At 39.3% G+C, this 20764-nt stretch overlaps 3 protein-coding genes across 3 annotated transcripts; all 3 read left to right on the top strand.

Annotated features, from left to right (window-relative positions):
• The first annotated feature begins 1893 nt into the window (after nucleotides 1-1893).
• Nucleotides 1894-2708, top strand: LOC122014080. The gene is made up of 2 exons (XM_042570267.1): nucleotides 1894-2193; nucleotides 2367-2708. The coding sequence occupies exons 1-2, from the start codon at nucleotides 1894-1896 to the stop codon at nucleotides 2706-2708; spliced, it is 642 nt and encodes a 213-aa protein (XP_042426201.1).
• A 6030-nt stretch (nucleotides 2709-8738) lies between these two features.
• On the top strand, nucleotides 8739-10201 carry LOC122014081 (transcription factor MYB41-like). Its single transcript, XM_042570268.1, has 2 exons — nucleotides 8739-9086; nucleotides 9185-10201. The coding sequence occupies exons 1-2, from the start codon at nucleotides 8739-8741 to the stop codon at nucleotides 10199-10201; spliced, it is 1365 nt and encodes a 454-aa protein (XP_042426202.1).
• Nucleotides 10202-18319: 8118 nt separating this feature from the next.
• On the top strand, nucleotides 18320-19046 carry LOC122014082. The gene is made up of 2 exons (XM_042570270.1): nucleotides 18320-18458; nucleotides 18814-19046. Exons 1-2 carry the CDS (start codon nucleotides 18320-18322, stop codon nucleotides 19044-19046), a joined length of 372 nt encoding a protein of 123 aa, XP_042426204.1.
• Nucleotides 19047-20764: the final 1718 nt, after the last annotated feature.

Consider the following 20764-nt stretch of genomic DNA (forward strand, 5'->3'; position numbering starts at 1 on the left):
CTAGCCAGCATTATAGTGACTACGACACAGGATGGTCCTTCTATTCCTGATGTGGAAGTTGTTAGGGATTATGCAGGCATCTTTCCTGATGACGTTACAGGGATTCCACCAGATCGAAAGGTGGAGTTTTCTATTGAGTTGCTGCCAGACATAGTGCCAATCTCTAAGGCACCATATCGTCTTGCTCCTACTGAGATGAAAGAGCTGAAGGAGCAGATTCAGGAGTTGCTAGACAAGGGGTTTATTCGCCCTAGTGTTTCTCCCTAGGGCGCACCTGTCTTATTTGTGAAGAAGAAGGCTAGTAGCATGAGGTTGTGCATCGACTACAGGGGGCTGAATTCGGTGACCATCAAGAACAAGTATCCATTGCTCAGAGTGGAGGATCTCTTTGATCAGTTGTAAGGAGCTTCGATATTCTCAAAGATAGATCTTCATTCTAGTTACCATCAATTGAAGGTGAGGGAATCAGATGTGCATAAGATGGCAGGACTCGATATAGCCACTATAAGTTCTTAGTGATGCCATTCGGGCTAACCAATGCTTCAACGGTCTTCATGGATCTCATGAACCGTGTATTTTAGTCGTATCTTGATCAGTTTGTCATCATCTTTATTGATGACATACTCATTTATTCTCGAAGAAGAGAAGAGCATGGTCAGCACTTAAGGACGATACTGGGGGTTCTGAGAGAGCGTAGGCTCTACGCGAAGTTCAGCAAGTGTGAGTTCTGGCTAGAAAGGGTTACTTTACTTGGGTACATCATTTCTAGTAAGGGAGTGGAGGTTGATCCATCCAAGGTGGAGGCAGTCAGAGAGTGGGCAGTGCCAAAGAATGCATCAGAGATTTGCAGTTTTCTGGGATTAGCGGGTTACTATCGGAAGTTCATCAAGGGTTTTTCCTCTGTTGCAGTGCCCTTGACTGCGCTGACAAAGAAGAATGCCAAGTATGTATGGAGCCAAGAGTGCCAACACAGTTTTGATACTTTGAAGCAAGCCCTCATATCAGCGCTCGTCTTAGCTATGCCATCAAGGCAAGGTGACTATGAGGTCTACACGGATGCGTCTAAGCTAGGCCTAGGCGCAGTATTGATGCAAGGTGACAAGGTTATCGCTTATGTCTCTAGATATTTGAAGGTTTATGAGAAGAACTACTCTACTCATGATCTCGAGCTAGCAGCGGTTGTGTTTGCACTCAAGATTTGGAGGCACTATTTGTATGGGGAAAAGTGCAAGATCTTCACCGACCACAAGAGCCTAAAATACTTTTTCACACAGAAAGAGCTGAACATGAGACAACGTAGATGGCTGGAACTGGTGAAGGATTATGACTGCGAGATTAGCTACCGTCCGGGGAAAGCTAATGTAGTGGCCGATGCCCTGAGTAGGAAGACTGCAGTGATCGCACATCTATCGATTTCAGGGCCTTTGCAGCAGGAGATTCAGAGTCTTGGGTTAGAGGTCTATACAGCTGGTCGAGCCCCGAGACTGAATTCCCTGGCTATGTAGTCTACACTATTGGACCGCATCTGCATAAGTCAGATGAGTGATGAGCAATTACAGAAGTGGAGACTGAGAGATGAGGAAAAGGGAAGTGGGTTATACATCGTGAGTGATGGGATTGTGAAGTATAAAGGCCGATTTTGGGTCCCTACAGGAGATGCACTGAGAGAGTTGATCATGACAGAGGGTCATACATCACCATATTCCATTCACCCAGGACGCACAAAGATGTACAAGGATCTTCAGCAATTGTATTGGTGGTCGGGCATGAAGCACGATATCCATCGTTGTGTCTGAATGTTTGACATGCCAGCAAGTCAAGGCCGAGCATCAGCGATCAGCTGGGTTTCTAAGACCACTCCCTATTCCCGAGTGGAAGTGGGAGAATATTTCGATGGATTTCATCATAGGATTGCCGAGGACAATTAGAGGCTCGAATTCTATTTGGGTAATTGTGGATCATCTCACCAAATCAGCACACTTCTTGCCAGTTAAGACTGCACTTCCCATGACACAGTATGCAGAGTTATATATTTGGGAGATTGTCAGGTTGCATGGGATTCCATTGTCAATCGTATCTGATCGAGATACTCGCTTTACATCCACCTTCTGCAGGAGTCTTCACGCTTCATTGGGGACGAAGCTACAGTTCAGCACCGCGTTTCATCCCCAGACTGATGGTCAGACAAAGAGAGTGAACCAAATACTAGAAGATCTACTGTGAGCTTGTGCTATCGATTCTAGGGCAGTTGGGAAGCCAAACTACCCCTAGTAGAGTTCACCTATAATAATAGTTTCCAAGCCTCCATCGGGATGACACCATATGAAGCGCTCTATGGGAGGAAGTGTAGGTCACCTATTCACTAGGATGAGGTAGGTGAGAGGGCGGAGTTGGGTCTAGAAATTGTTCAGCAGACGGAGGATATAGTGAGGAGGATCAAAGATAGAATGAGGACTGCTCAGAGTCGACAAAAGAGTTATGCAGATTTGAGGAGGGACTTAGAGTTTGCTGTCGGGGACCATGTTTTTGTGAAAGTAGCTCCTATGAAGGGCGTGATGAGATTTGGAAAAAAGGGGAAGCTAGCGCCTAGATACATAGGATCTTTCGAGATCCTTAACCAAGTTGGGACTTTGGCTTATCTTATAGCTCTACCTCCAAGCCTAGCAGTAGTACACAATGTCTTCCACATCTCAATGCTCTGGAAATAAGTGTCGAACCCCTCCCACGTGTTGCACTATGAACCTCTACAGCTCTCATCGCATTTGACTTTTGAGGAGAGGGCTACACAGATTTTGGGTAGACAGGATCAGAAGCTACAGAACCGAACAATCCCAATGATAAAAGTCAAGTGGCTAAATCATTCAGAAGAGGAAGCCACTTGGGAAGTGGAGGCAGATATCAGAGAGCGCTACCCCGAGATTTTCAGTAAGTCTACGAATTTCGAGGATGAAATTTTTTTTTTAGGGGGAGAGTATTGTAGCATTCAAAAATTTCGCTACTAAATCACATGCTCTAGTATTATTGTTAGTAGTAGTATTACGAATTTTACTCCATTATCATATTATTTGAACTATTTAAATTGTTTAATGATGAATTCTTTTAGAAGTTTAGTTTAGATGATATGAGGCCAAAAAGGAGAAGATGGGAAACACTGTGGTAAAGAGGACTTTTTATAAATTATTTCTTAAGCTTGCTTTCAAGGCATTAAGAAATTTTAGAGCATTTAAGGAAGTTTTATTTTAGTTTTATTTTTTTTAACCTTGTTTTTTTTTAAAGAAGATGATAGATAGCTAGTTTTTTTTAATAGCATTTTGATAATTACGTGATTGGCCACTTTTACATAAATTTAATAATTATTTTTTTCCCATATATATATATATATAGGAAATAGGTGGACCATAGGTTTAAGGTGGGGTGCCATGTATAATTACGTGATTGACCACTTTTATATAGGAAATCACACATATCAAAGGAGGACCATAGGTTTAAGGTGGGGTGCCCCTCTTCTCCTCCTCCTCAAGGCCTCAGATTTCTAGGGATTTCTAGGAGTGTTTGGTGGTTTGCCATCTCCTTTGCAACCCACATCGGCTTGGTAGTAAGTTTCCGATCAAGGCAAGTACATGATCCCTTTTATGCACCTCTTGTTCACAGTATTGCATGGTTGTAAGATTTGGTGTGCTTTTTCATGTTTTCGATTAACTATGATGGTAGATGTGAAGATTATGATGGAGAATCATGTCAAGAATACCTAGGAATCGAGAGGGTGCAAGGTTCGATGGGAGGAAGGGGGTTGTAGCCGTGGGAGGTTAAAGCCAAGGCTAGAGGTTTTGAGCGAGGGCTAGTGCTGGGATCTAAAGCCATGGCTCAGGGGGGGTCTAGAGTTGGAGAGCCTGATGCAAGTATGGTGAGTTAATTGAAGAGGCCTCACAACGCACAGGGAAAAAAAAACAAGGATGCACATGTAAAAAAAAAAATCTTTTTCTCTTTGGAACTGCTTATGCCTATCTTAAGAAATACATTACCTTAATTGTTGCCATTCCACTAGAGACTACTTACATCTTTGTTTGAGTTTGTCTTCCTTTAGAAGTCAATAATGCATAGGGTGTTGGTGAATGTGTAATGCAACTTTATCATGCTCTAGCCTATAAATTAAATTGATCTTGGAGCAAGTTTTCTTATGGTAGCCTAGCTATTGGACTTTTCACACATCCACACTGTAGTGGGCAGTTTATATGTCGAGGTATATACCAAATACAACTTCTACTGATGCCATGTTCAAAATAGTTTAAGTCTTATCTACTACAAAGTTTTCAATTTATTTCCATTAACGGGTCATGACTTTGGTTAAAAGTGCCCCCTCCTCCCCCTAATCTGAACATTAGCCTCTTAATACCTTAGGTCATTTAATCCCTATTTATCAGCCTTCGAATGAATAATATTGTGATGATTATAAGCTTGCTTTGCGATGATTTACAGTTTATGCCAAACTTCTATTTATTATGTGAAAGGAATGATGCAAAAATTAATATTAGATTTGAAGAAAGGAATATTGGTATGAATAATGCTTGACGGGTATGGATTCCAGAAAAGTACTGGGATGCCATACAAACCTAGTACTATGGTTTGATAGAGCTTGATCAAGCGACTTTGAGATTTAGGAGCCACAGTCAGGAAACTGAATTCATAAGAAAATACCCAAGTAAATCTTATATTATGCTTTTAAATTAAAATAAATAATTATCTTAGCATGAGTATTCTTAATTGCATGTGACCTAAAAGTTCGTATTTTCTATTTCCTTAGATTCTGTATTTCTTGAGTCTTTAGACTCACTACGTTTGAATTGGTGCAGATGACGCTGAGTTAGAGGTCAGGGGGCAGGACCCTTGAGTGGATGGCAGCACAGCTTGGCACATAATCCCAGCGATCTTCACGTTTTCTACAAAGTTGATTTTTTTTTACTCATGTTGGAAAGTTGGGATGAAAATATCCTCGGATTAAGTCGAGATAGAAAATATTATAAGGAGCAGATGTTTTCTTTTAGATTGTTGGTTATCTTATTTGTTGAATTCAAATAATAGAGAGTTATTGGTTGTTCTATGACATTCCCTTTTCCTTGACGTTAGAGTTGTGGTGCGAAAAAGTTAGTCTACACATTCCTGTTTGGTCAATATTCACATTAATAGTGATGTGAACAGTAATATATATATATATATATAATTGTGAGTTGTGTTGTTACAATCTTAGGAAAAAAAATTGGGTGTTTTACAGTTGGTATCAGAGCAAAGGTCTTGGTTTAGATTGTGCCTACAGTTGGTTACCTGAGGTTGTCAAGGAGGCATGCCCCAAAGTCTATGAGTTTTAGCATTTTATACTTTTGTCTGATGGTTGAGTTATACTAAATGATTTCCTGAGGTTGAGCATTTTATGACGTTGATTATGTCGACTGCTTTATTATTTGATACTTGTTAATGATATGAGGATATGTATACATTCATTTTATCTGAGTATGCTATGACTAAGTAGTGGGTGTGGTGTATCCCCAGATGCCTCCTAGACGCCAGATTACCCCGCCCCCATCGCCGCCGTTGAACGCCAGCGAGCAAGTGTTAGCTGGCCTAGCTCATTTACTACATCAGAATGTCAGCACCTCTTAGGTGGCGAGGACTGAGATGTCGTACAAGAAATTTCGTAAGATGGGACCCCCGGAGTTCACGGGTTCCACTGATCCATTCGTTGCTAAGGGATGGGTTAGATCCTTGGAGACGATTTTTCGTTACATGGGGTTGGAAGATGCATCCAGAGTTAGTTGCACCATCTTCCAGCTGATGGATGATGCTGCCCTTTGGCGGGAAGGGGCTGAAAAGACTGTGAATATGGAGACTCTGACTTGAGAGGAGTTTAAAAAGATTTTCTACGACAAATACTTTACACCCGATGTCCAAGCACGGCTGAAGAGGGAGTTTAGGAACCTCCGATAAGGGGATATGTCTGTGGCAAAGTACATCAAGAAGTTTGATAGGGGCTGCCACTTTACACCCCTCATTGCCGATAACCCTGCGGAGAAACTACAACATTTCCTGGATGGCTTGAGTCCCGCTATTCGCAGAGATGTGGTGATGTCGGATCCTGCAGATTATGCCATAGCACTAAGGAAGGCTTTCAGGTCAGAGCAGACCCAGAGGGATTTACAGGCAGAGGCGCAGAGGAAGAGGTCATTTTATTCACAATCTCAATGGCAGACGCAGGTGAAGAGACAGTTTACTGGACCTCAGAGGTCGCAAGGGACAGCAAAGCCAACAGTGAAACCTTCCGGTTCAGGGAAGCCACAGGGTCAGCAAGCTTCGAAGCCTGCGATGCAGCTGGAGAAACCTACTTGTCAGACTTGTGGACGCCAGCATGCGGGGAAGTGTTTGCTAGGAGCCGGAGTCTGCTACAAGTGTAAGCAGTCGGGCCACCTATCCTTTGATTGCCCACAGTTGAGGAGGCCTGCGACAGGGAGAGTTTATGTGATGCAGATCGAGGAGGCTGACCTAGACACTATCGCTGAAAAGGCTTGTGAAAAGGCACTGACTTGCATCTTCGAGGTAACCAAGGGAGCATTCATGACCACCCAATTGAACCGCTATAAATATTCTTCCAAGGGGGCTTCTCTTTTTCTTGAGGACAAACAGGTCGTGTGGAGTTTTACGATACCTCTGGCTGGAGAAAAAGTGTTACATGAACACGGTCTTGAATTCTTTGAATGTCGGATGGAGGAAGTGGGAAGACGAATGAACTATCTTTACGTTGAACCCGACATAGTCGTCAGGAAGACTTAACATTTGATATCATCTGTATCTTGATGTAACATTGAGACATTTTTAAATTTACATATGTGGTCTTCGGGGTTAGTTGTGACATGTATTCTCCAATCTATAACGCCCATAAGTGTCATGATAATTCATCTTGAAGGATGTTTTTTTGAAAATGGATGGCCTTGAATGACCTTCATGCCACTAGAAGCAAGAACCTTTCCCCTTAAAGAGCCTCGATGTGGGGTCTCTCTAGAGGATGCCAAGGATGATGCCCTCATGGCTGATGTCCTGACTAGAGTGGGGATTGTAGCTTGGGGCATTTCAGTTGGTTGAGTCGAATTTTGACAAGGTACTTGTGGCGCTTCAGTCGATCAAGGTGACATCTCAAATGGTGGAGAGTTGGGTACTAGTGGTGCCGATTGGGTCTGTCCTTGCAACATCGCCTACACTGTGGTAGTAACTAGCTTATTGAAATCATCTGTTGCCATGGCAACGATGTTGGATCTTCTGATGTCATTCATCTCAACGTCTCATTTCAAGTCTTAACTCAGTGTTCCCACATACGATCCCAATTTGATCCTGCATGAGACCGTCGATGAACGAGCAACCGGTCAATTGGCGTTGATTTTAACTTTGTCATTGATCACTAAGGAACAACAGGGACTAGCGAAGGGATTGGCCAAAGTCTGAACGGAAGAAAATAAGGATGAGAGGGTTAGAATGACGATCGGGGGATTCCTCAGTACAACTACTCCGATGCTCAAGTAACTCTCCGGTAGGGGAGAACGAAGAAGGAGAACTGTAATTTAGGGTTTCTAGAAGTCTAAGTGTGCATATGTGTACCTGCGCCTGTGGGAGCAGACAAACTTTTATAGGATTGTAGTTGTGCCCTTATATTCTCCACATGTTCTGATATTTCCTCTTACGTTACCCATGTTTCTTGGAATAAATGGTTGTGTTTTCACACATTCTCTAAAGGAAATGAATATGTTGTCCATATCTTCCGCGGGTAATGATTCCACGCCTCGCTTGTAGAGTCAGGAACGGTACACAAATGAAGATTGCATGAAGCCAGGGATGATCCGAAGTCGGGAATGTCATTGAGTTTGGGACGATCCAAGGTCAGGAATGGAATAGAGTCGAGGAACCATTTTTTGTTGACTTAGAGTCGATGACGGCGTGAGACTAGGAGTGACGTCGAGTTGGGAGCGACACAAAGCTAATTGTGATGTCGAGTGAGGGATGACACGGAGCTGATTGTGGTGCCGAGTCAAGGATGGCCTAGAGCTGGGCGCTTCATGGAATCAGGAGCAACTCTATGTTGATTTTGACTATCATCTCAGACATCCTCTAATTACCTTCCGTATCATCCGTTAATGAGCAATTTTTTTTTAAAAAATAAAGGTAAATCAATAAACAGTGAGACTAAAAAAAACTAAGCGTTAATATTAAAATGAATATGAATACGTATTAATAAATGAGAGATATTAATATAATAAATATATGACACGTGGATCTATACTTTTAAAAAGATAAAATATATTAAGGATCAAAGTAATTAATACAATAGCTAACATTCATAAATTGAACTCAACCTCTAAAACATTCATCTACCTAGTATAAAAATACATAATTTGATTGTCCCGTTTTGAAATAATTCTATCCTAATTTATTTAGTCATCCGAGCCGTTCAATGTTTATTTATAAACAAATTAAACCTAGCCATATAATTTTATGTTTTATTTTCTCCCCTGGACAATTCCAGTAACAATGCATACACATGAACACGCAAGATATTATATTATTTATCCGAAATATTTTGTCGAATATTTCTCAACAACTTTTTCTGTTAGTCTTCTATAAATACAAACTCTGTGCACTCTTTTACCTACTCTTCTGCCTTCCTATACGAATTCCGTATTAAGTGTAATATTCCGCCCTCGATGGATCCCGAGGGAAGAGTACACAGTGCGCAAGGACTGCGCACGTCACCGGCAGAAGGAGGCACGGAAGGAGCGCGGCCGCAGAAAACTAGGAAGAGAAGATCGTGGACGGCGGAGGAAGACGCTGTGCTGGCGGCGCACGTCCAGGCTCACGGCGTGGGGAAATGGGATGCGGTGCCGCAGAGCACCGGGCTGGCACGCACCGGCCAGAGCTGCCGGTTTCGGTGGCTTAACAGACTCCGCCCCGGCCTCAAGGACGACGGCATCGCCTTCTCACGCGACGAGGAGATCCACCTCTGCCGCCTCCATGCGGCGCTCGGCAACAAGTGGTCTCGCATCGCCGCCGAAGTATGTCGATCGAACGATCCTCAATAGTTATCTCCGATCGGCACTATCTGTTTTTTCTTTTCCCTCTTTTAGTTATTGATTTTGTTGTTATGGCGCAGATGGAGGGCAGATCGGAGAACGAAGTCATGCACTACTGGTTTTGCTACGTCAGTCGACGCCAACGGGCCGGCCTCAACGTGTACCCTCCGGAGGTGCAACAAGCCGCCGACGGACAACCTTCCCTCCACCAACCACAACCCAAAAGGCACAAGAATCAGACTTCTTCGTTGCCGCCGCCATATCTGCATCCCGTCGGCTATCCCAATTATCCCGTCGTCCCCACTCATCTGCCGCAACCACTCGGTGCCGTTTATCCTGTGACGATGGCCATCGCTCCTCCTCCTACTACTCCTCTTCCTCCTCTCCCGGTCATGGCTGAGGCATCGCCCACCACCCAATTCTGGGAGCAGGTCCTGTCATTGTCGAATCAGAATGTTGTACAGGGGATGCAGCCACATCCGCTGGCGCTACCATTGGGAAACACAACGGAATTTAACGACAACGACCAGGGCTTAGCGTCGCTCCTGCCACATTCCAATCAGAATGTTGAACAGGAGATGCAACCACAGCCGCCGGCGCTACCATCGGAAAACGCGACTGAAATTAACGAGGAAGACCAACTCTTGCCGTCGCTCCTACCGCAGTCAAATCAGAATGTCGAACAGGGGAGTCAGCCCCAGCCGCCGGCGCTACCAATAGAAACCGCAACTGAATTTAAAAAGGAAGGCCAACCCCTGACGTCGCTCCCGCCAATGTCCAATCAGAATGTTGAACTGGGGAGGCAGTCACAGCCGCCGGCGCTACCAACTGAAAACACAACTGAATTTAACGAGGAAGGCCAACCCTCGACGTCGCTCCCGCCATTTCCCGATCAGAATGTTGAACAGGAGAGGCAGCCACAGTCGCTGGCGCTTCCGTTAGAAAACGCGACGGAATTAAACGAGGAAGGCCAGCCCTTGTCGTCGCTCTCACCACTGTGGGATCAGAATGTCGAACAGGGAATGCAGCCACAGTTGCCGGCACTATCGTTTGGATACGCACCCAAATTTTTCGACGAATTTTGGGGCTTTTACTGAAGAATTGAAGCCACCTGGCCGCCGCCAATGTTTTAAATAGATTTTTTCCATGTTGATACAATTGATAGATTCTTTTCAAATCTGACTGTGTTTCAAATCTGAATAATCGAGAACATGAGTTGCTGCTATTCAAGTCAACTTTTTATCTTCCTATTTTCATTTAATATATATATTTATCTTAATTTCATATCTTTTATTAATCACTTATTTGATATACTTAAATAAATTCTGTTTATAATATGAGACGAAATATTTAATTTCTTCATTAAATTTGTTAACAGTGCTATCATAATTTAACTAAACTAAGTAAAATATTATCGATAATTAAAAACAGAATAATTAAATATTTTAATTAGGAATATAAATAAATCAAGTTGTTCATGATCTATTCGAAACTCAATTTAATAAAAATTCATTTGAGCTCGGTAGCTCGTGAATATGTTTATTAGTAAATTCATGAATTAATTTTTAAATAAAAAATAATAATTTTGATATTAAATTTATAAATTTTATATTTATTAATGAAAAATATAGATAAATATATTAAATTTATTTATTAAAATAAAATTATAAATTTTAATACGAATATTATAATTTTTTTTAAATATATAATTTAATTTTTAATGAATATTTAAATTTATATTTATTAAACCGTTTAGACTCAATAAAAATTCGAATAAACTCATGACATATGAATATATTCCTTAAATAAAACTTGATCTCGACTGATTATAAAAAAATTAAAATTAAATATTTAAGAATTTGATTAGCTCACTCAATTACACCCATAATCTTAATTAATTTAAGAGAAATATTAAATATTGATAGCTAATATTTTGCCGAAATATCTTATATTTCTGAAATATTTTGCCGAATATTTCTCAACAACCTTTTCTGTTAGTCTTCAATAAATAAATAGAAACTCTGTGCGCTCTTTTACCTACTTTTCTGCCTTCCTATACGAAATATTCCGCTCTCGATGGAGGCGGCGGGAGGAGCATACGGTGCACAAGAACCGGGCACCTCGCCGGCGGAAGGAGGCGGGGAAGGAGTGCGGCCGCAGAAAACTAGGAAGAGAAGGTCGTGGACGGCGGAGGAAGACGCTGTGCTGGCGGCGCACGTCCGGGCTCACGGCGTGGGGAAATGGGATGAGGTGCCGCAGAGCACCGGGCTGGCGCGCACCGGCCAGAGCTGCCGGTTTCGGTGGCTTAACAGCCTCCGCCCCGGCCTCAAGGACGACGGCATCGCCTTCTCACGCGACGAGGAGATCCACCTCTGCCGCCTCCATGCGGCTCTCGGCAACAAGTGGAATCGCATCGCCGCCGAAGTACGTCGATCGAACGATCCTCATTATTAATCTCTGATCGGCACTATCCGTTTTTTGCTTTCATCTTTTAATTATTGATTTTGTTGTTGTGGCGCAGATGGAGGGCAGATCGGAGAACCAAGTCATGCACTACTGGTTTTATTACGTCGGTCGATGCCAACGGACCGGCGTCAACGTCTACCCTCCGGAGGTGCAACAAGCCGCCAACGGACAATCTGACCTCCACCAACCACAACCCAAAAGGCACAGGAGTCAGACTTCTTCGTTACCGCAACAGTTTCCGCTGCCGGCGACGTATCTGGTTCCTGTAGGCTATCCCAATTATCCCGTCGTCCCCACTCATCTTCCGCAACCACTAGGTGCCGTTTATCCAGTGACGATGACAATCCCTCCTCCTCTGCCGGTCATGGATGAGTCATCGTCCACTGTCAATTATGAAAATAATTTTTAATTAATTTTAATCAATCAATATTTATTAAATTTGGCACATCGAATAATATTTCTAAATTTATTATATTACTATATTTATAATTATTATGATTGTATGTCTTATTTAATTTTTTTATTATTGTGTTAAACAATTTGTATAAATAATCCTATTGACTTTAATAATAAGATTATCAAAAAATTTTATATTATTTCTCTCCTCTACCTATTAATTTCTTTTTTCTATTTCCTTTTTTACTCTCTTCCACGGCTTTCTCTATTAATTCACTCCTTGTTTCTTCTTCCTCCTATCGCTCCTAAAAGGAGTCCACCTTGTTACCACTCCACAGCCAGTCCTCTTTATTGTCACCAAAAAGAGTTTCTACATATTAATTTGATATCATCATCAGACAACTTCGGAAATTTTTAATAAGTATTTGTCTGTTTTATTATTTTTTTTTCACCTCCTTTTCTGAAACCCGCAGTGAAAAAACAGAAAAAAACGTGAGAGAAAAAAAACGAAAAAAAGGCAAAAACAAAAAAACAAAATAGAAAAAAACGAAAAAAACGAAAAATAAAACATAAAAAAGGGAAAAAAAGAAAAAAACGAAAAAAAGGGCAAAAACAAAAACAAAAAAAGGCAAAAAAAAAAAAAACAGAAGAAAAAAGCGAAAAAAAAGGAGAAAAAACCAATAGAGAGAGAGAGCATAGAGAAAAAAAACAAGAGTGAAAAAAAATAAAATATTTTTTTTTCTTGCGCTGTCGTCGTCGTCGCCTCCGAGCTTTGTAGACTTCCTTTACTGTCGATTTCAGCGCCGATAATCTGGGATTCCATCACCGCTACTTTTCATCCTTTTCGTCAAAGTCAATTATTTATTTTTCGATGTCTGATACTCAACGATATCAAGATTTAGATTGATATCAAATTTGTCACATCGTTGGTCATACTGGCCTTCATTGCTCTAGAAGATTTGATTGGTCTTATAGTCGGAGAAGATGTCAAATTTATCTCAGAGTTGGGCATATTGGAATTCAATGTCCTAAAAGATTTGACTCAAATTTTGCTGGTGGTCCTACAGCATTGGGGCAACCAACTATATCACAAGGAGAGTATGCATGTTCAAATCGATCACCACCTTCTTGGCATTCATGTTCAAATCGATCACCACCTTCTTGTCATTCTACAGCTCAGTCATCTCATTCTGGAGCATTCTCACATTCTATCTCTCCTAATATAGTTTCATCGACTCTTTAGAACCCAGGATGGCATCCGGATTCTAGAGCAACTCATCATGTTACACCGGTATATAATATTATCACAAAAGCTTCACCTTATGATGGACTCGACATGGTACAGATAGGTAATGACTCAGGTTTGCAAATTACTTACATTGGAAACACATCTTTTCACTCATGCGGTCGTACTTTTCGCATGCGCAACACTCTTCATGTTCCTTCTATTACTAAAAATTTACTTTTTGTCTGTCAGTTTGCTCTTGATAATAATGTATTCTTCGAATTTCATCCTCATCATTGTCTTGTGAAAGATCCCACAACAGGAAATATTCTACTTCGACGAAATATTAAAGACGGTCTTTATCATCTTCAACCCACCTATACTAATGCGTTTGTTGGAGAACGCATTGATAAATTCTCTTGGCACGCACGTCTTGGTCATTCGTGTCTACGTGTTGTTCAGAATATCATTAACCTGTATGCTTTACCAATTTCTTTAGCCTCCTCGTCTCATTTATGTGAAGCTTGCATGAAAGCAAAATCTCATAAATTACCTTTTGTGTCTTCTTCTCGCACTTCTAGTTTTCCTTTAGAAATTATTCACTCTGATGTGTGGGTCCTGCTCCTATTCTATCTAATTAAGGTTTTCTTTATTATGTTATTTTTATTGACAATTTCAGCAAGTTTACTTGGATTTTTCCTATGAAAAGAAAGTCCGATCTTTTTGATATTTTTTGTCGCTTTCAAAAATAGGTTGAGCGCTATTTTGATCGTAAAATCCTCTCCCTTCATTCTGATTGGGGTGGAGAGTATCAAGCGTTTCATCGTCATCTTACTTCCTCTAGCATCATCCATTGAGTCACTTGTCCCCACACTCCTGAACAAAATGGATCCGCCGAGAGAAAACATCGTCATGTGGTTGAAACTGCCTTAGCTCTTCTTAATCATGCCTCGGTTCCTCTTAAATTTTGGGATGATGTTGTTCAAACCGTGGTCTACCTTATCAATCGTTTATCCACTCCACTACTTCAAAATAAGTGTCCCTTGGAAAGACTTTATAATTGTCTTCCAGATTACTCCTTCTTTCATATCTTTGGTTGCACATGTTATCCTTAGTTACGACCTTACTCTAAGCACAAGTTAAACCCTCGCTCTTTACAATGTGTTTTCTTTGGTTATAGTAATTTGCATCATGGGTACCATTGCCTCCATATTTTACAAATGACATGAGAAATTTTCAATATTTGTTCTGATTTATGTGGATGATATATTAATAACTAGTAGTGATCAAAACGACACTACTACTTTACTACATCTTCTTTGTCAAGAGTTTCCTATTCGGGATCTTGGCAATGCTCGTTTTTTCCTTGGCATAGAGTTTCTCTCACATTCTGAAGGTTGTCTTCTCTTTCAGAGCAAATACATTACTGGGCTCCTACAATGAGCTAAAATGGATGGTGCACGTCCTATATCCACACCAATCATTGAGGGTGGTTTCACTGCATCTTCATCCTCCTCTTCGATGTATGACCCCTAGATCTACCGTAGTATTATTGGTGCCCTACAATATATCACAATTACACGACCTGATATTGCTTTCGCTGTGAATCGTGTCTGTCAATTTATGCATGCTCCTACTGAACATCATTGGGAAGGTGTTAAGCGAATTCTTCGATATCTCAAAGGCACTATTTTACATGGTCTTCTTTTATATCGTCAATCTTCACGAGAGTTGATTGCCTATAGTAATGCAGATTGAGTTGGATCTCCCAAAGATAGACGTTCTAGTAGTGGATATGCTATATTTCCTGAGCGAAATCTTGTTTCTTGGCTTTCAAAGAAGCAACCTACAGTCTCTTGCTCGAGTACTGAAGCTAAATATAAAGCTATCGCTAACGCAACGTCAGAAATTATTTGGCTACAACCTCTTCTTTCAGAATTACACTTTTTCCCAACTGCTACACCTAAAATGTGGTGTGACAATATTAGAGCAACTTATCTTATGGCAAATTCAATTTTTCATGCTCGTACCAAGCATGTAGAGATTAATTTTCATTTTGTTCGTGAGCGTGTAGCGACTCGACAACTTTTGGTTTCTTATATCTTTATGGAAGATCAAATTGCTGATATATTTACTAAGTCATTATCTAGACAACGTTTCACCAAGTTAGCACTCAAACTCAACGTTTAGGCACTCCCGTTGAGTTTGTCGGGGGGGGGGGGGATCAAGATCGACATGAATTAAATAGGAAAAATAATATTTCCAAGTCTATTACATTACTCTAGTTATAATTATTATAATTGTATACCTTATTTAATTTTTCCATTATTGTGTTGGACAATTTGTATAAATAAGCCTATTGGCTTTAGTAATAAAATTATCAAAAAACTTTATGTTATTTCTCTCCTCTACCTATTAATTTCTACAAATTTTGGGCGTCGACTCTTTCATTGTCGAACACAACGGAATTTAACGAGAATGACCACCAAAGCTTGGCGTCAGAGGCGAATCCACTAGGGGGGAGGCGTCCCCTACCAGCGGAACGAGAAAAAAAAATTGGAGGTCATAAGAAACTCTTCGCACTTCATAACCATCGAAGAAAAAAAAACCAGCAGTTGCTGGAGAAAACAAAATGAAGAAAGTTTTGTTTACTTAACTTTGAACCTAAGTTTACATATATAAATTAGGTTTATTTTTTTAATTTTTTTTTCTCGCACCTCCTTTTACATTCCGCCACTCACGAAGAAAACGTAATTGCCTTTTTTTTCTTTCTGTCGACTAAAGGTGAAGCCATAAGCCCGTGAAATCACCTTTCTGCCATTGTACCGTGGCCCACCTCCTGCTGAGTGCCGACCAGCGGCTCTTGCCGGCAAGTAAGATCTCCAGCTAAACCCCGTCGCCCGATGCAAGGGAGTCGGCAGATAGAAATTGCTTGCCACCGCCTAGCAGCCTATTGCGACGTCGCCGGCCCGCTGCCTCCTAGCTGCTGCTGGTCTCGAACCCGGAGCTCTCCTGTCGGCCACATGCGCTGCCTAGCTTCGTAAGTGGGCTTTATTTTATTTTATTTTATTTTATTGTTTCCTAATTATAATGTATGATTTATTAATAATTATTGCCTTATATAATTAGCAATTGAAAATTTTGATTGTTTAAATGTTTAGTTCATTAGTATATTTGATTGTTGGGTAATTTAAAATTTAGATTTTGTATATTTGATTGTTGGATAATTTGTAATTTAGTTTTTGTATAAACTCATAATATGTAATTAGTTTTTGTTATTAGTTGTTTGTTAATTGTGATTTGTGAATGTTGATAATTTATGCTAAATTAATTTTGTTTTTTTAAAGAATTGTGTCGATGAATGATGCTAAATAATTTAATCATGTTATTGTTAAATTGTTCACATTATGTTTAGTAAAATAATACTTTATGTTGATAATTTGTTCCCATATATTATAATTTGTAGAAAATATTAAAATATTTTGCAAAGAGGTCTAGGAGTTCAATTAAATCATCTAATATTCCCGATGAAGAGTCTACTCATGCACCACAACCACCACCACCTCCTCCTCCTCCGCAAATTTTATTTGAAAATATTAGAAATTTGAGTAGTGAAGTAGAAATTGTTGTTGATCCTGGTTTACGAAAACTAATTGAAGAGTATGATGTTGGTGTTAGAGATCGTATTCGAAAAGAATATGTTGCTATGGACCCTTGTCAACCTCGAGGCCATAATTTTCCAAGAAAAAAATGGATAAAGACAATAGATGTTTTAGAGACATTTGGTTTAAAGACCGTGATTGGTTGGAGTATAGTGTTTCAAAGGATGCAACCTTTTATTTCTGGTGTTATCATTTTAGACCTAGTAATATAGGGTTTGCAGGAGATGATGTGTTTACGAGATCTGGTTTCGTAAATTGGAAAAAAAACAATTGAAAAATTCAACGAGCATGTAGGTGGAGTTGGTAATGCGCACAATGAGACAAGAATACAGTTTGAGGGTGTCAAGAATCAAAGGCAAAGTGTGGAGTATTTACTTTTATCAAGGAAACATGAGATTGAAGTTGCTTATCGCAAACGTCTGACTGTCATTTTAAAAGTAATTCAATTTTTGTTGTTACAAGGATTGACTTTTCGGGGATATGATGAGTCTTCAACATCATCCAATAGAGGCAATTTTTTAGAATTGCTCAGATGGTATAGCTCAAAGTGTCCAGAAGTTGCGGTAGTTGTTGGAATGAATGCACCTGGAAATAATCAAATGATTGCCCCAAAAATTCAAACACAATTGGTGAATGCTTATGCAGTTGAGACCATAAAGGCTATTCTTGTTGATCTTGGAGATAGGTGGTTCACTTTACTACTTGATAAGACTCGTGATTATTCAGTGAAAGAGCAAATGACAGTTGTTATTAGACAAGTGAACAAACATGGAGAGCTGATTGAACGATTTATGACTATAGTTCATGTTGCAACAACTACAACTGCATGTTTGAAGGAGGCAATTGACTCTTTATTTGCTAAGTATGGTTTGTCAGTGGCGAGATTGTGGGGTCAAGAATACGATGGTACTTCAAATATGTCTGGAGAATTTAATGGCTTAAAGTCACTGATAATGAAAGAAAATCCGTATGCAAGGTATGTTCATTGTTTTGCTCATCAACTCCAGCTAGTGTTTGTAGCTGTTGCTCAAGCAAATCAATATGTTTGTGATTTCATATGGATTGTTGGTTCGATTGTGAACACATCTGCATCATCTTGCAAAAGGGATGACAAACTTCGACAACTTGAACATGACAGAAAAGTTAAACTTCTTGAAAGATGAGAGATTAGTTCTGGTAAAGGAATAAACCAAGAAACTAGTCTAACTAGACCTGAAGATACACGATGGGGGTCTCATCATTCAACTTTACGTCGTATTGAACAAATGTGGTCATCTGTTATAGAGGTTCTTCAAAATTTGATTGATGATGGTGATCATTCTTCTAAGGGTTTAAGTAGAACTTTGGTTGAAAGAATGGAGAGGAATGAATTTATGTTTATTCTACTATTGATGAAACGTATATTGACAATCACAAATCATTTGACAACAGTTCTACAAGTGAAAGATTAAAATATTGTGAATGCGATGCGTTTGATCAATAATGTGAAAGGCAAATTGCAAAAGTTGAGAGATTCTGGATGGGAGGTTTTACTCGAGGATGTGAAGAAATTTTGTAACACTCATTCCATTGAAATAATTGATATGGCAAATACCATCAACAGCCGTAATCATTTGAAGAGAGATGGAAAAAATGTTAATTTTTATCACTACTATCATGTTGAAATCTTTTGTGAGGTATCTTCATAATTTTTTATTTACAATCAATTAAATTCTTTTAAACAATAGCATATTTATTAATTTTTACTTTTATTGTTTGGTTTTTAAATTACATGTTATCAATATTATTCTATAGGAGACGGATAGTCGTTTCTTTGAAACAACTACATATTTACTGATTTATATGTTATGTCTTGACCCTAGGAACTCATTCTCTAGATTTGATGTACAGAAGTTAGTGCGTCTGACTCATTTTTATGAGAATGATTTTTCTTGGAATGAGCGTATGTTGGTTGAACAAGAGCTTGAAACATATACTGATGACGTCAGATCAGATGAACGGTTTGAAGGCATTTTAGATTTGGGAGATCTTGCAAAGAAAATGATTGAAACAATGAAGAACCATGTGTTTCCTTTGGTTTATCGGATGATTGAGCTAGCCTTACTTCTTCCAGTCGCTACTGCAATTGTTGAAAGGGTGTTTTCAGTATTGAATATTGTCAAAACAGATTTGCGAAAAAAAGATTGGATATGAATGGATGAATGACAGTTTGGTAGTATATATCGAAAAAGATGTTTTTAATACTGTCGACAATGAGCCAATTTTGTACCATTTTTAGAACATTGAGTCTCGAAGAATGCAATTGTCATGTATTAGTTAGTAGACTGCTTTAATATTATTGTACGGATTTTTTTATAATATTGTACCTTTTTCTCCTATATGCCAAGTCATTTAAAAAATATTTTTTAATTAAATGTAATTTATTAACTGTTTTAAAAAAATTGGCCACACTCAGATCACGATCGCCCCTCTATACTTAAATTCCTGGATCCGCCACTGCTTGGCGTCGTTCCTGGCACTGTTGGATCAACATAATGTTGAACAGGGGTCTGTTGGAAATTAAACTTTATTTTTAGAGATAAAAGTTGTTGATAAAAATTTGTGAAGATAGAATGATAAGGTGGTAATTCTTAATGAAAGTTTGTGATAGGATATAATTTGATGAGGTGACAATCATGATAAGAATAAGAGTTTTGTGTCGATAAAATAAAAAAAAAGTCTAGTGCTTAACCACAATCATGATAAGAATAAGAGTTTTGTGTCGATAAAATAAAAAAAAGTCTAGTGCTTAACCAATAAGCCTATAAATATGTATCTTTTTTTCAATGAATGAAATAAGTTGAGTTTTTATTTTATTCTCCTTCTCTTCCACGTAGAGATTCTCCTCCTTTTTCACATTATTCTCTCCCATAATTTCTTTTATTTCTTTTCTAATAATTCTTTTTCCAACAAAGTGGTATCAGAGCCATGTCTAATGGAGGTATGGTTCCCTTCCAAGTTCCAGTACTCAAGGCGAGTAATTATGATAATTGGAGTATCAAAATGAAGACACTTCTTGGAGCTCATAATGTTTGGGAGATTATAGAAAAAGACTACGTTGAACCGCATGATGACTCAACACTATCTTCGACTGAAAAAAGCAGTCTAAGAGATTTAAGAAAGAGAGACAAGAAGTCTCTCTTCCTCATTTATTAAGCTTTAGATGAGGATGGTTTTGAGAAAATCTCAAGTGCTACTTCGGCCAAACAAGCATGGGAAAAGCTCCAAGTCTCATATCATGGAGAAGAAAAGGTACGACTTCAAACATTAAGAAGTTAATTTGATGCTCTTCGTATGAAGGAAGGAGATTTGGTACCCGATTACTTTTCTAGAGTCTCTATCATTTCTAATCAACTAAAGAGAAATGGTAAGAAACTAGAAGAAGTAATGGGTTTTCAACAACAATAATGAAAGAGGAGAGCATTCAACAAGAGTACGTAGAAGAGGGTACACAAACTCGAGGTATGATGAATCTCAAGTTAAGTGGTACAATTGTGATAAATTTGGGCATTATGCTAAAGAATGTAGATCGCCCAAGAACAAAGTATATAAAAGAGCAAACTATATGGAAGAAAGAAAAAATGAAGATGACACCCTACTGTTAGCATATAATGATAATGAAAGAGGTGTAGATACAATCTGGTATCTCGACACTGATGCAAGCAACCATATGTGTGGGAAAAGGAACATGTTCATAGAGCTTGATGAATCAGTTGGTGGTAATGTATCTTTCAGAGATGAATCAAAGATTGAAGTGATAGGCAAAGGTAGCATTCTCATCCGTTTGAAGAATGGAAAGCATAAATTTATCTCAAATGTTTTCTTTGTGCCAAATATGAAGAGTAACATTTTAAGCTTAGGACAACTCTTGG

This window comes from Zingiber officinale, chromosome 8B (assembly GCF_018446385.1).
Source record: "Zingiber officinale cultivar Zhangliang chromosome 8B, Zo_v1.1, whole genome shotgun sequence".
Lineage (NCBI taxonomy): Eukaryota > Viridiplantae > Streptophyta > Magnoliopsida > Zingiberales > Zingiberaceae > Zingiber > Zingiber officinale.

Coding starts and splice junctions, on each gene's coding strand:
- LOC122014080 (XM_042570267.1), top strand. CDS start 1,894: ATGGATTTCATCATAGGATTGCCGAGGACAATTAGAGGCTCGAATTCT. Junction 2,194..2,366: donor CTGATGGTCAGACAAAGAGA/GTGAACCAAATA, acceptor CCTATTCACTAG/GATGAGGTAGGTGAGAGGGC.
- LOC122014081 (XM_042570268.1), top strand. CDS start 8,739: ATGGATCCCGAGGGAAGAGTACACAGTGCGCAAGGACTGCGCACGTCA. Junction 9,087..9,184: donor GGTCTCGCATCGCCGCCGAA/GTATGTCGATCG, acceptor GTTATGGCGCAG/ATGGAGGGCAGATCGGAGAA.
- LOC122014082 (XM_042570270.1), top strand. CDS start 18,320: ATGCGTTTGATCAATAATGTGAAAGGCAAATTGCAAAAGTTGAGAGAT. Junction 18,459..18,813: donor GGCAAATACCATCAACAGCC/GTAATCATTTGA, acceptor TGGTTGAACAAG/AGCTTGAAACATATACTGAT.